Here is a 13,129-nt window from a genome sequence, read left to right on the forward strand (position 1 = left end):
TCTTACAGCAACATCGTGTACATTGTTTCAGGAAATGTGCTAATTTGGAGCAAGACAAGTATCGACGCAGTCTGTGTGATGGCATCAGGATCACCACGGTGGTGATTCTTGCACCTTCCTGTGCTGCAGCAGTGAGGAGAGTTGGGCTGACGGTTGTGCTGAGGGATGACAACAGTGGACACAGGAGTGGCACTGCATTGTCTTTTCCGAGTCCTGGTTCCATGTATGGTATGACTATGGACATATCTGTCTGTGGAGGCTCTGAAGAGAACAAATGTTGGCACACTGAACTTGTCATCATACAGACCTAGTATCTGACCCATTGGTTAGACAACACACCTATAGTTGTTACTGCTGGTAATTTGGGCAGCAGCTATTACATTTCTGATGTATTAAAGGTCTGGATGAGCTAAGTGTAGAGATGGTGAGAGCAGCAGAAGAGGTGGGGATACAATGGCTATATTGAGTAATGAAAATTGTGTGGAGACGGAAGATTATCCCAGAATACTGGACGAAGGGAATAATTGTCCCGATCTTTAAGAAGGGAAATAGAAAAGAGTGCAAGAACTGTTGGGGGATGACATTGACGAGTCATTGTGCAAAGATTTTTGAGACTATTTTGGGAGCACAAATTTGGGCAAAATTAGAAGGAAGAATGAGAAAAGAGCAACGTGGCTTCAGAACAGGAAGGTCCATGGTGGATCTAATTTTTGTTGTAAGACAACTGCAGGAACAGCACTATGAATATGGAACAGATCTACTAATGACCTTCCTGGACATTGAAAAAGCGTATGATAGTGTACGTAGAAGCTAAGTGTGTAAAGCCCTGGAGAAGAGAGGAGTAGCAAAACAGATTATTTGGAGGATAAGGGAAATGGACTGTGGAAGTGTGAGCTGTGTGAAAGTGAAAGGAGAGAGATCAGCTTGAATTGAACAGAAGAATGGCTTGAGGCAGGGAAGTGAACTTTCACCATTACTCTTCATTGTAGTGATGGATGGTATAATGAGTACAAGTAATTGGTGAAGGAAGGTGAAAGCTATGGTGTTTTCAGATGATCTGATGATTTGGGGGAATAAGGAGGTGGAAGTACAAGAGCAGTTGGACGTATGGGATGAAATTTAGTATAAGTAAGAGTGAGATGATTATCACAACAAGAAAGAAGGACAGAGGAACAACTGGAATAACAATTGGTGGAGAATGATTGAGGAGCGTCTGCCATGTAAGCAGGAGATCCCAGGTTCTAGTCCCGGTCGGGGCACACATTTTCAACATGTCCCCAATGAAGTACATCAACGCCTGTTTGCAGATAGGGTGTCCATTTAATTATCATTTCATTTCAAGTACTTAGGAAGATGGAAAAAATGACAGAGAAATAAACGAGCAGGGCAGAAAAGCAGAAGCATTTCGGAAGAGTGTCAGAAGCCTGATACGGAACAAGGATGTACCCCAAATCAGTAAAAAGGTTATATACCAGTCATACTATGTCCCGATCCTGGCATATGCATCCAAAACCTGGGTTATGAAAGGAAGGGAGAAAAGCAAAGTACAATCTAATGAGATGAAATTCTTGAGGAACAGTATTGGAGTGACAAAGATAGACAGGTTAAGAAATGAGAGGATCAGAGAGTTAATGAAGGTGGAAACATTATAGGAGGAGATAGAGAAATCAAGGCTGAGATGGTATGGACACGTTAAGAGAATGGAGGAGAAGAGGATACACAGGAGGATACATGAGATGAAACTGGAAGGAAAGACACCAAGAGGAAACAGAGAGACAGATGGCCGAAAGGAGTAGAGGAATGCGTCCAGAAGAAAGGAGAAGACTGGACCAAGGTGAAGACGGAGAGATGTTGGCGAGACAGAAGATGATGGAGAGGCCTATGTTCCATACAGACCTGGCCAGAGGCTGGAAACTGTCCATGATGATGATGATGATGATGATGATGATGATGATGATGATGATGATGACTGTGCCCTATCTATGAGTTCTCTGTGACATCTTGTGACGAGATAATGTAAGGCCGTGTGTTGCCAATCCTATCCTGACCTACTTCAATACAGAGGAACAGTTGCCCTGACCAGGATGTTCTCCAGATCTCTCAGACAGGGTAAACACCTGGTCGTGAGTTGCTGAGAGATTGTCATGCCACCACCGACTAGAGACTATGACTGGCATGGTATGACATATTCATCTCATCCCAGCTCATTTGACTGTATGCCCAGCTGCTTAGGGCCCTTTTTGCTGCCAGAAATGGCAGCTCTGTGTGTTAAATTTCACAATGTGTATATGCCCAAATGTCCTACAAATATCATGTGTTCCTTCTACTATATTATATATATGTGCTACCAAGATTTCATTTATAGTATTTCCAGGTGTTGCAGTTTTAATGACAAGAAATGTGGTTTTCCGTAAGTATTCATCTTTGGAACCACTGTAGTTCCTCTCATTTTAAATAATTTATCTCTTTCTCGTAGCATCAGAAGAAGAACAGTCGAAGAACGGTGACATGTTGTCGCGGTACAAACTGCTGGTGGAGGAGGCTGAGCGTCAGGAACAGGCCAAGAAAAAGAGGGCAGAGGACGTCCAGATGGAAGTGACGTGGGGGCTGGGCCTGAAGGAGAAGACGGAGAAGCTGGTGAAAGAACGGCTCAAGTCGGGTGGCAGCCAGGCCACGCCTTTCGAGGAGATGCTCGCCAAGAAGCGCGAGAAGAGGAGGCAGCGCAGGGAGGAAAGAAAGAAATTGAAGCAGCAGAGCCATCAGGTCTGGCCTCAGCTTGCATCTGTGTTTATATTCGTCATGTTTTTGTCAGTCATTCATTACAGCTTTGAGCTAATTATGGTATAACAAGAACACGTAAATAGAAGTAGATACATACGAGGGTCGTTCAGTAAATAAAGAGACAAATTGGTCTGGAGAAAAAAGCGTTTATTTTTACAAAACAGTACTTTTTCTTCTTGTCAACATGATCCCCAGAACATTTACGCACTTGTTCCAACGAGTTACAAGCATTTTTATTCTGGCTGCAAAGAAATCGTTATCTCGATGTTTGAACCAATTTCCCACAAACTTTTCACGTCTTCATTGTCCTGAAGCCTCTTCCCCTGTAATGCCTCCTTCAGTGCACCAGACAAATGGAAATCACTAGGTGCTAGATTAGGAGTGTAAGGGGGATGGGGCAGTACTTACCAGCCCATTTTGTTGTTGGTTTCACGGGTTAGTTGAGCAATAATAGGACGTGTGTTGTCTTGCTGGAGAATCACACCTCTCCTCTGAGATCCACCATGTCTCTCTCTCTCGTGGCTGGCTTCGCCTTGTCTAAAAGCAAATCTGTGTAGTATTGGGTGTTCATTGTATGCTGCATTTCGAGATAATCACAAAAAACTGGACCTTCAGCACTCCAAAACACTGTCAACATGACTTTTCCTGCTGATGCTTGGGTTTTGAATTTTTTCTTGACAGTTGAGTTGGTGTGCTTCCACTGCATGCTTTGTCTGTTTGATTCTGGCTCATAATAGTGAACCCAAGTTTCATCGCAAGTTAAAATTTTGTTGAGGAAGTGCTCACCTTCTCTTTCATAATATTCCTTTAGCTCTGTGCACACTCTCAACCTTGTTTTCTTATGTAGCTGCATCAACTCCGTTGGGACCCATCTTGCATATGCTTTGCGGTACTTCAGTTTGTTACAGATAATGTTATGAACTGTACCAGTACTAAGTTGAACCTTATCAACTGTAATTTCCACTGTCATACGGCAGTCAACACGAATAATGTCACCAATTTGACTTTCAAGTGAGGTAGTTGAAACTGCAACTGCTCATCCAGAACGGTATTTGTCAGCTACTGAGTTGTGTCAATTTCTGAACTGCTCTACCCACTTGTAAAAATTTGAACAGTTCATACAACCTTCAAAATGAACTTTAGCCATTCTGCAGTATATATTCACTGATTTCCCGCCTTCAGCAAGTAAGAAACGAGTAACAGAACGTTGTTCTACTAATGTGGATGTTTCAAGCGGACCCGCCATCTTGAAATGTATTTTTGAGCTTGTAAACCAAACAGTGTTGATACATCAGCCGCTCAGGGCTCATCCCAGTGATGCCAACTTAAAGCCATAAAAGTGGCAAACTTGCCATACTAACAGTTTTTTTCCCCAGACCAATTTGTCTCTCTAATTATTGAATGAACCTCGGTCTATACAAGGGCGATGTACTTGAGGACAATATTATGGAAATGGAAGAGGATGTAGATGAAGATTAAATGGGAGATACGATACTGCGTGAAGAGTTTGACAGAGCACTGAAAGACCTGAGTCAAAACAAGGCCCCGGGAGTAGACAACATTCCATTAGAACTACTGACAGCCTTGGGAGAGCCAGTCCTGACAAAACTCCACCATCTGGTGAGCAAGATGTACGAGACAGGCGAAATACCCTCAGACTTAAAGAAGAATATAATAATTCCAATCCCAAAGAAAGCAGGTGTTGACAGATGTGAAAATTACCGAACAATCAGTTTAATAAGCCACAGCTGCAAAATACTAAAGCGAATTCTTTACAGACGAATGGAAAAACTAGTAGAAGCTGACCTCAGGGAAGATCAGTTTGGATTCCGTAGTAATATTGGAACACGTGAGGCAATACTGACCCTACGACTTTATCTTAGAAGCTAGATTAAGGAAAGGCAAACCTACGTTTCTAGCATTTGTAGACTTAGAGAAAGCTTTTGATAATGTTGACTGGAATACGCTCTTTCAAATTCTGAAGGTGGCAGGGGTAAACTACAGGGAGCGAAAGGCTATTCACAATTTGTACAGAAACCAGATGGCAGTTATAAGGGTCGAGGGACATAAAAGGGAAGCAGTGGTTGGGAAGGGAGTGAAACAGGGCTGTAGCCTATCCCCGATGTTATTCAATCTGTATATTGTGCAAGCAGTGTAGGAAACAAAAGAAAAATTCGAAGTAGGTATTAAAATCATGGAGAAGAAATAAAAACTTTGAGGTTTGCCGATGACATTGTAATTCTGTCAGAGACAGCAAAGGACTTGGAAGAGCAGTTGAACGGAATGGATAGTGTCTTGAAGGGAGGATATAAGATGAACATCATCAAAAGCAAAACGTGGATAATGGAATGTAGTCGAATTAAGTCAGGTGATGTTGAGGGTATTAGATTAGGAAATGAGACACTTAAAGTAGTAAAGGAGTTTTGCTATTTGGGGAGTAAAATAACCGATGATGGTCGAAGTAGAGAGGATATAAAATGTAGACTGGCAATGGCAAGGAAAGCGTTTCTGAAGAAGAGAAATTTGTTAACATCGAGTATAGATTTAAGTGTCAGGGAGTCATTTCTGAAAGTATTTGTATGGAGTGTAGCCATGTATGGAAGTGAAACATGGACGATAAATAGTTTGGATAAGAAGAGAATAGAAGCTTTCGAAATGTGGTGCTACAGAAGAATGCTGAAGATTAGATGGGTGGTTCACATAACTAATGAGGAGGTATTGAATAGGATTGGGGAGAAGAGAAGTTTGTGGCACAACTTGACTAGAAGACGGGATCAGTTGGTAGGACATGTTCTGAGGCATCAAGGGATCACCAATTTAGTATTGGAGGGCAGAGTGGAGGGTAAAAATCGTAGAGGGAGACAAAGAGATGAATACACTAAGCAGATTCAGAAGGATGTAGGTTGCAGTAGGTACTGGGAGATGAAGAAGCTTGCACAGGATAGAGTAACATGGAGAGCTGCATCAAACCAGTCTCAGGACTGAAGACCACAACAACAACAACAACAACCCTCTAATTATCCTTAGAAAATATGCAGACTGGAGAAGAAATTAGATGCCCCAGGGACATCATGCTAAAACTGTTTAACACTGCCTCCATCTTGATAATGGTCTCAGCTCAGATAGAAAGAGGGACTAGAAGTTCCTTCATCCTTTCTGTGCACACGTGAAAACACATTATCAGCAACATTTTAACACTTAACTGAACTGTAGGATGAAAGACTTTTCTTGGAACACTTACATTTTCAAAATGATGAAAGATGAATGATATTTAGTTTGTGTTTGTGTCTGTCTGTGTGTGTGTGTGTGTGTGTGTGTGTGTGTCTGTGTGTGTGTGTGAGATAGAATGAATGACAAAGAAATTCAAGGTGCATTGCAAGTGCTACCCACAACTCCTTTTCAGATAAAAAAAGCTAGCTACCCAACTATCCACAGTGAGGGTAGACACTCGTTACAAATCGCACTTCCCCTGCATTAGTCCTTTCCATTGCAACACTTGCTTGACCTGCACACTGCAGACTGATTTCAAATCAACGAAGTTAAAATGTGTGCACTATCCCTACTGTTCATAAATCACTTGATTGCTGCACTCCTTACTTCTGAACTTGCTGAAATTGGAAGACTGCAGACTGTTAATGCTTTGTGACTGACTGCAGCCACTAGTAATAATAATAATAATAATAATAATACTGTATGCAGTGCTATAGTTGCCTTTATGTAGTCACTACTGTTTCATGCTGTCAATTAATTCATTTATCTGTTTTGAAATGAGTAATGAACTACTGCAGGTACTGGTTCTTGCTGTCAATTAATTCATTTACCTGTTTCAAAATGAGTAATCAACTACTGCAGGTACTATCTACAACTCGGAGAAGACACTTTCTTGAGATATTTAGCGTTTGTTACGTAATGTGAGGAACACATAATGTCCACTGCATAATGCTACTAAATGAGAAAAAGTAATTATTGATAACTTACATAATCAGTATTAGAGTCTTAGAAAATTACCACAATAGTAATAATGTTTTGGAAATAATTTAGTTTCACGACTGAATTTTGCCCCTCTTAGATGGTAATTACTGCCAGGTTGGGAACCACATCTCTAGAGCTACCAGATTGCAAAGATACTGAGTGTTACATTCAACCCATAGTTCCAAATAGCCTCAGACAATTTTGATGGGATTCCAACTGGGTGATTTAGCTAACCAGTCGAGATGCCATAAGGTCACTGGATGTTCGTCATCCTGGAATGTATGCTGGCAGCTCTGTGAACACAGCTTTCCCCACCCAAGAAGATGGGAATGTTCACAACATATTTGTGGTGAAGATGTAGAGGCAAGATCAACACTTGATCACTGCTAATATTGAATTAATCATCCTTGTTCATGTCCACAGTAATCTCAATGAGTGGGCCCAAGTCGTGATACAAAAATTACTCCCAAGACAACACAGCACCCTCCTACAAATTGTGGGGTAAAAGTTGATACACTCAGTGCTTTGCACTGTTTGAGAAGAGAGAAAAGTTGTGACTTTATCAGACCACAATACACACCTCCAGTCAGCTACTGTTGTCTGGCTCACTGAAGACATGCAGCTTAATGCGTCACTCTTAGAAATCACCTTTTTCAGGGTACATGACTCCAAATGTCTGTTGCATGCAGTTCTCTTTGCAGTGTTCATTCAGAAACAGCACAAGATGGATCTGCAATTGCTGATAAGTTTGTAAGAGATCGTCATCGACAAGGCCTGATTCGTCTCTGTTTCCTGTCAGTGAGGCTCTTTTTATGACCACTGTCCGTACTCCATGCTTTACAGCTGTGAGTGATACGCCATGCCTTGCAGGATACGTTGGATGGTCCATACTAAGGCACCAACAAATCAGGCAGCTTCATTTGCCCAGCTGTGATAGCTCCATTCTGCCACATCGCCACACCTTAGAGCGATGATTCTGTACTGCCGACTGTCAATAAGCACCACTTCACAGCCGACACACCACTGTTGTAGGGCCATGTAACCAACTGGTACCAGTTCTGCATTGACTACACCGATCCGAAGATACCAGTGTGCTCTTTTGAGGAGGTGACTAATACTATAGTATGTAAGTGAGCTTATCAGACATGAGAGATTTGATCAGGTACACCAGATGTGGTTTAAATTCAAAGAAATTACATTGATGATGGCTGTTGAGAGATATATACCAAATAAATTCATAAACGATGGTACTGATTCTCCCATGGTACACAAAACAGGTCGGAACACTATTGTGGAAGCAAAAAAGAAAAGAAAGGAAATAGGTATAATCTGCTGAATTAAAGACCTATGTCACTAACGTCAATTTGCCGTAGGATTTTGGAACATGTACTGTGAATTGCCTCGATGAGAGCAGTTTACTACAGATAGCTAACATGGATTCACAAAATATTTTTCTTATGAAACACAACTAGCTCTTTATTCACCTGAAGTAATAAGTGCTATCACCAGGCCTCACAAGTGGATTCCATATTTTTATATTTCCAGAAGGCTTAGCCACTTCTAATGGAAATACATTCCTAAGCAGTATCATCTCAGATGCTTGACTGGATTTGCAATTTCCTGTCAAAAAGGTCACAATTCATAGTAATTGATGGAAAATTGAGTAAAACAGAAATTATATCTGGTGTTCCCCAAAGGAGTGTTATAGGCCCTATGCTGTTCCTGATCTATAAAAATGATTTGAGACAATTTGAGCAACCCTCTTAGATTGTTTGGAGATGTTGCTGTAATTTACTATTTCATAAAGTCATCAGATGATCCAAACCAATTCAAAACTGATTTCAATGAGGTAACAGTGCACGCAAAAAATGGAAAATGACTAAATAATAAAAAGTGTGAAGACATCCACATGGGTATTAAAAAAAAAACTGCTAAATTTTGATTACATGATTAATCATACAAATTCAACTAAATAGTTAGCGAATACAATTATGTATAACTTAAATTGGAATGATTACATTGATAATGTTGTGTGGAAGGCAAACAAAAAACTGTGATTGATTGACAGAACACGTAGGAAATGCAACAGGTCTACTGAAGAGACTGGCTACACTACACTTGTCCGCCCTCTTCTGGAATATCGCTGTGTGAGGTGGCATCCACATCAGATAGGATTGACAGAGGACATTGAAAAATTTCAAAGAAGGGCAGCTTATTTTGTATTATTGAGAAATAGGGGAGTGAGTGTCACGGATATGATAAGTGAATTTGGGTGGCAATCATTAAAAGAAATTACTTTTTTGTTGCAGCAGGAAGGAGTGCAAAAGTATTTTGTTGGTGCCCAAACACATTAGGAGAAATGATCACCATAATAAAATAAGAGAAATCAGAGCTCACATGGAAAGATTTAAGTGTTTGTTTCTCCTCACACCTATTGAGAGTGGGTCAGTAGAGAAATAGCTTGAAGGTGATGAACCCTCTGCCAGGCACTTAATTGTCAGCTGCAGACTAGCCATGTAGGTGTAGGTGTACATATTTGTGTCCATCCAAAAATTCAAGTTTAAATGACCTTAATAGTGATTTTACAGTTTCAAATACCAATATCCAAAATTAATATTTTTCTCTCCTTGATCATCACCTTCTTACTATTTCACTTGAGGACACTGAATTTTAGCTTAGGTGCTACTGTAGTGACATCCCCAAAAATGCCTATCCTGAGTTATCGTCACCTCACTGCATGATATTCCATTTTTGGTTTAAAATCTAATGCAGAAATTTTGGCAAATTAAAAGAAAATAGTCAGTGAAGTTATCGGAACCTAAAAAGAAACCACACCTCTAAAATGGCTGAGAGTGTTTAATACTGTTGAGGCAAAGGTAAAGCTCTCAGCAATCAGCAGATTGGTTTGAATAGCACAGTGCACAATCCTGTTGGAGGTGGTACACTCTTGACTTCTGATCTTTGTATTAACAGTCCCAGTTATAGGGGGACCTTCAGTTTAGCATTCACTAAATAATCTAAAACCGAATTCCTTGCCACTGCTGTCCAAGAACTGTCAGTGCAAGTAAAAAATATAAATTCAGCCAAAAAGAATAGCACATGAAGTATAAAAAAGTAACAATATTTTTGAATCTTATTATAGTATGTTCCACTGTGTTTTGCTGTTTGACTGCTAAAGGGGATTCAACCATTCATTTGCTATCTCAGCCTTTGACTTGTCTTTCTGCTCACTGCAATCACCTTTGAGACTTGATACATTTTTCTTAAAATTATAAAGAAATATGACGCTATATTTACACATGCTTAGCAAAAGATGATACATATTCTATCTTTTAAACCTGCATGTCTCCTAAGCATTTGACTTGGTCTCTATGGAATTATGGCGCTCTCTTTTGTGAAAACAACCAATTTGTATTACCAGAAGTATAGTGCAGATGGAGTAGTTTATGTGCTTGAATAAGTAATATAGTAATGATATAAAGACAATGGGCAGAAATTCGGAATTCATCAGTAGTGAGATGAACTGCATGAATCATAGTAATTCTGAATTAATGTTTTTTATGTTTTCTACATTTCAGGAGGAGAATGGAGAAGCTGTACCTTTCAGTGATGATGAAATTCCCTCAGATATAGACATGAGTGATCCATATTTTAAGGAGGAACTGAAGGATACAGTGCCAAAGGAAAATAAGAAAAAGAAAAGGAAACGGCAAGATGGTGGTGGGGATAATGATGATGATGAAGAAGAAAAACGAAGAAAGGTAATTATATCATATTCACATCTTGCGTTACTTGTTAAATTTTTCGTTATTTAGTCCTTTCCCTGAGGCATTGTCTGTATGGAGTCGAAGTAAGGAGGAAAAGCAGTGCTTTGAGAAAAATATTTTTAGTGAATGGGTTTCTGCCAGTGAATCATTGTCTTCTAGAACTTAGGGTGTTCCTTTGACTCTTGATTTTATTAGTTTACTGCAGTGGACTACGCAGTGGTTTGAGGAAACAAAAAAATTAGAATATATACTGCCAGAAAAAATATTACCCCTTTTGGAAGTTTCCAATTCACTCAAGATTTATTGTTGCCGCAGTACATATGGAGTATATCGAATAATTACATTTTAAGATGAGTAGCACAAGTGGTTCAGAGATACCAGGTGTCAGCCCATGCTGAAACACCCATATTAGTGTGTGGTGTAGCCTCCACAGGCTCTGACTTTGGCATCCAGTCAATTGTACATATGGCATATACTGTCCTGGAATACATTGTGCCATGACTGCTAACCTGTTCATATAGTTGTGTAAGAGTTGTTGGTTGACGAGTCACACAAGTTGTTTCTCGTCCCATTGTATCCCGCACATGCCCGATTGGCGACAAGTTCGGAGATTGTGTTGGCCAAGGAAGTTGTTTCATGTATTGCAGAGTACATTGAGCTTCAGGGGTGGATGTGGGATAGCATTGTCCTGTGGGAACAACACATGACCTTCTCCTTGCAAGAATGGCAAAAGAACAGGTCTAACAACATTCTGCATGTACCGAGCATTGCTTAGCCTCCCCTCCAGAAACATAAAAGGTGAATGAGAGTTGTAGCTTTTCCAGTGTGTCTTGGTAGCAGCATGCTTAAAATATATTTATTTTTCTATGTCTTTTTTCATATCCGATATATACTAGTCATGAAGAAATTGGTCAAATATTTACTGTGTTTTAGAAAGCACAGAGACATTTGGCTAATGGCCTGCTTTTTTTCTATTCCTTTGATATAACTATTTGATTTGTTTATGGATTTAATAATATGTGTTAGAAAGTGTTTATGGTCCAGCTGAAGGAATATTTATTTAAGTTCAAGTTATACAAATGTAAATCCAGTATTTTGAATGTGTTTCAATATGTTTGTGAGTGTGTGTTGGCTTGGAGAAATGGCGGGAGCGCTCTAGCCAATCACAGCGCTCGTTAATGGGGAGACTGTATGGAAGTGAGGGAGGAGCATTGGGTGGCGCTTGACACAGTAGAGTACTGAACAGGACGGCACAACGATCGGGTCGCACAGGACACGGGGGAGTGCTGGAAGCGAAGCAGTGACGTACAGTTGCAGGAAAGACTTGGAGAGTGGAGCAGTTTGCGCGTGGTCGCAGGATATATATATATAATATTGTGTAGTGCCGACTTGTGCACTTGTGAGATTTCCGTGGCTTCTGCTGTGAAGAAGTAGTATGCGTCTAGAAGTGAATATCTTCGGAGCTATGTTGTTGTTCATAACTAATTACGTGAGGTAGGAATCCATTGTTTCCCTGTTATTTAACTTATATTTTATTTAATTGCGGGACCATCGGCACCAATAAGAGTTTTACAGTAATAAATGGCATTCTTAAACGCACTTCTGCTGTCGTACTCATCATTTGAAGTTGTTAAAAATAGTATCTGCAGATTTTATTTAATTGCAGTCTTTCTGAAAGCAAGGGGAAACTACGGCCGTAATTTTTCCCGAGGGCATGCAGCTTTACTGTATGATTAAATGATGATGGCGCCCTCTTGGGTAAAATATTCCGGAGGTAAAATAGTCCCCCATTCGGATCTCCGGGCGGGGACTACTCAAGAGGATGTCGGTATCAGGAGAAAGAAAACTGGCATTCTACGGATCGGAGCGTGGAATGTCAGAACCCTTAATCGGACAGGTAGGTTAGAAAATTTAAAAAGGGAAATGGATCGGTTAAAGTTAGATATAGTGGGAATTAGTGAAGTTCGGTGGCAGGAGGAACAAGACTTTTGGTCAGGCGAATACAGGGTTATAAATACAAAGTCAAATAGGGGTAATGCAGGAGTAGGTTTAATAATGAATAGGAAAATAGGAATGCGGGTAAGCTACTACAAACAGCATAGTGAACGCATTATTGTGGCCAAGATAGATACGAAGCCCACACCTACTACAGTAGTACAAGTTTATATGCCAACTAGCTCTGCAGATGACGAAGAAATTGAAGAAATGTATGATGAAATAAAAGGAATTATTCAGATAGTGAAGGGAGATGAAAATTTAATAGTCATGGGTGACTGGAATTCGAGTGTAGGAAAAGGGAGAGAAGGAAACGTAGTAGGTGAATATGGATTGGGGCTAAGAAATGAAAGAGGAAGCCGCCTGGTAGAATTTTGCACAGAGCACAACTTAATCATAGCTAACACTTGGTTTAAGAATCACGATAGAAGGTTGTATACATGGAAGAACCCGGGAGATACTAAAAGGTATCAGATAGATTATATAATGGTAAGACAGAGATTTAGGAACCAGGTTTTAAATTGTAAGACATTTCCAGGGGCAGATGTGGATTCTGACCACAATCTATTGGTTATGACCTGTAGATTAAAACTGAAGAAACTGCAAAAAGGTGG

General features: G+C 40.2%; 1 protein-coding gene across 2 annotated transcripts in view; it reads left to right on the forward strand.

The window, feature by feature from the left end:
* Positions 1 to 13,129, forward strand: part of LOC126106754 (ESF1 homolog) — an 87,380-nt gene that overhangs the window by 41,373 nt on the left and 32,878 nt on the right. For both annotated transcript variants that reach the window (XM_049913126.1, XM_049913127.1), the window contains exons 7-8: positions 2,477 to 2,763; positions 10,332 to 10,514. In XM_049913126.1, coding sequence (XP_049769083.1) covers positions 2,477 to 2,763; positions 10,332 to 10,514 — 470 coding nt within the window. The remainder of the gene's footprint in view (positions 1 to 2,476; positions 2,764 to 10,331; positions 10,515 to 13,129) is intronic.

The sequence above is a fragment of the Schistocerca cancellata genome, chromosome 10 (assembly GCF_023864275.1).
Source record: "Schistocerca cancellata isolate TAMUIC-IGC-003103 chromosome 10, iqSchCanc2.1, whole genome shotgun sequence".
NCBI lineage: Eukaryota > Metazoa > Arthropoda > Insecta > Orthoptera > Acrididae > Schistocerca > Schistocerca cancellata.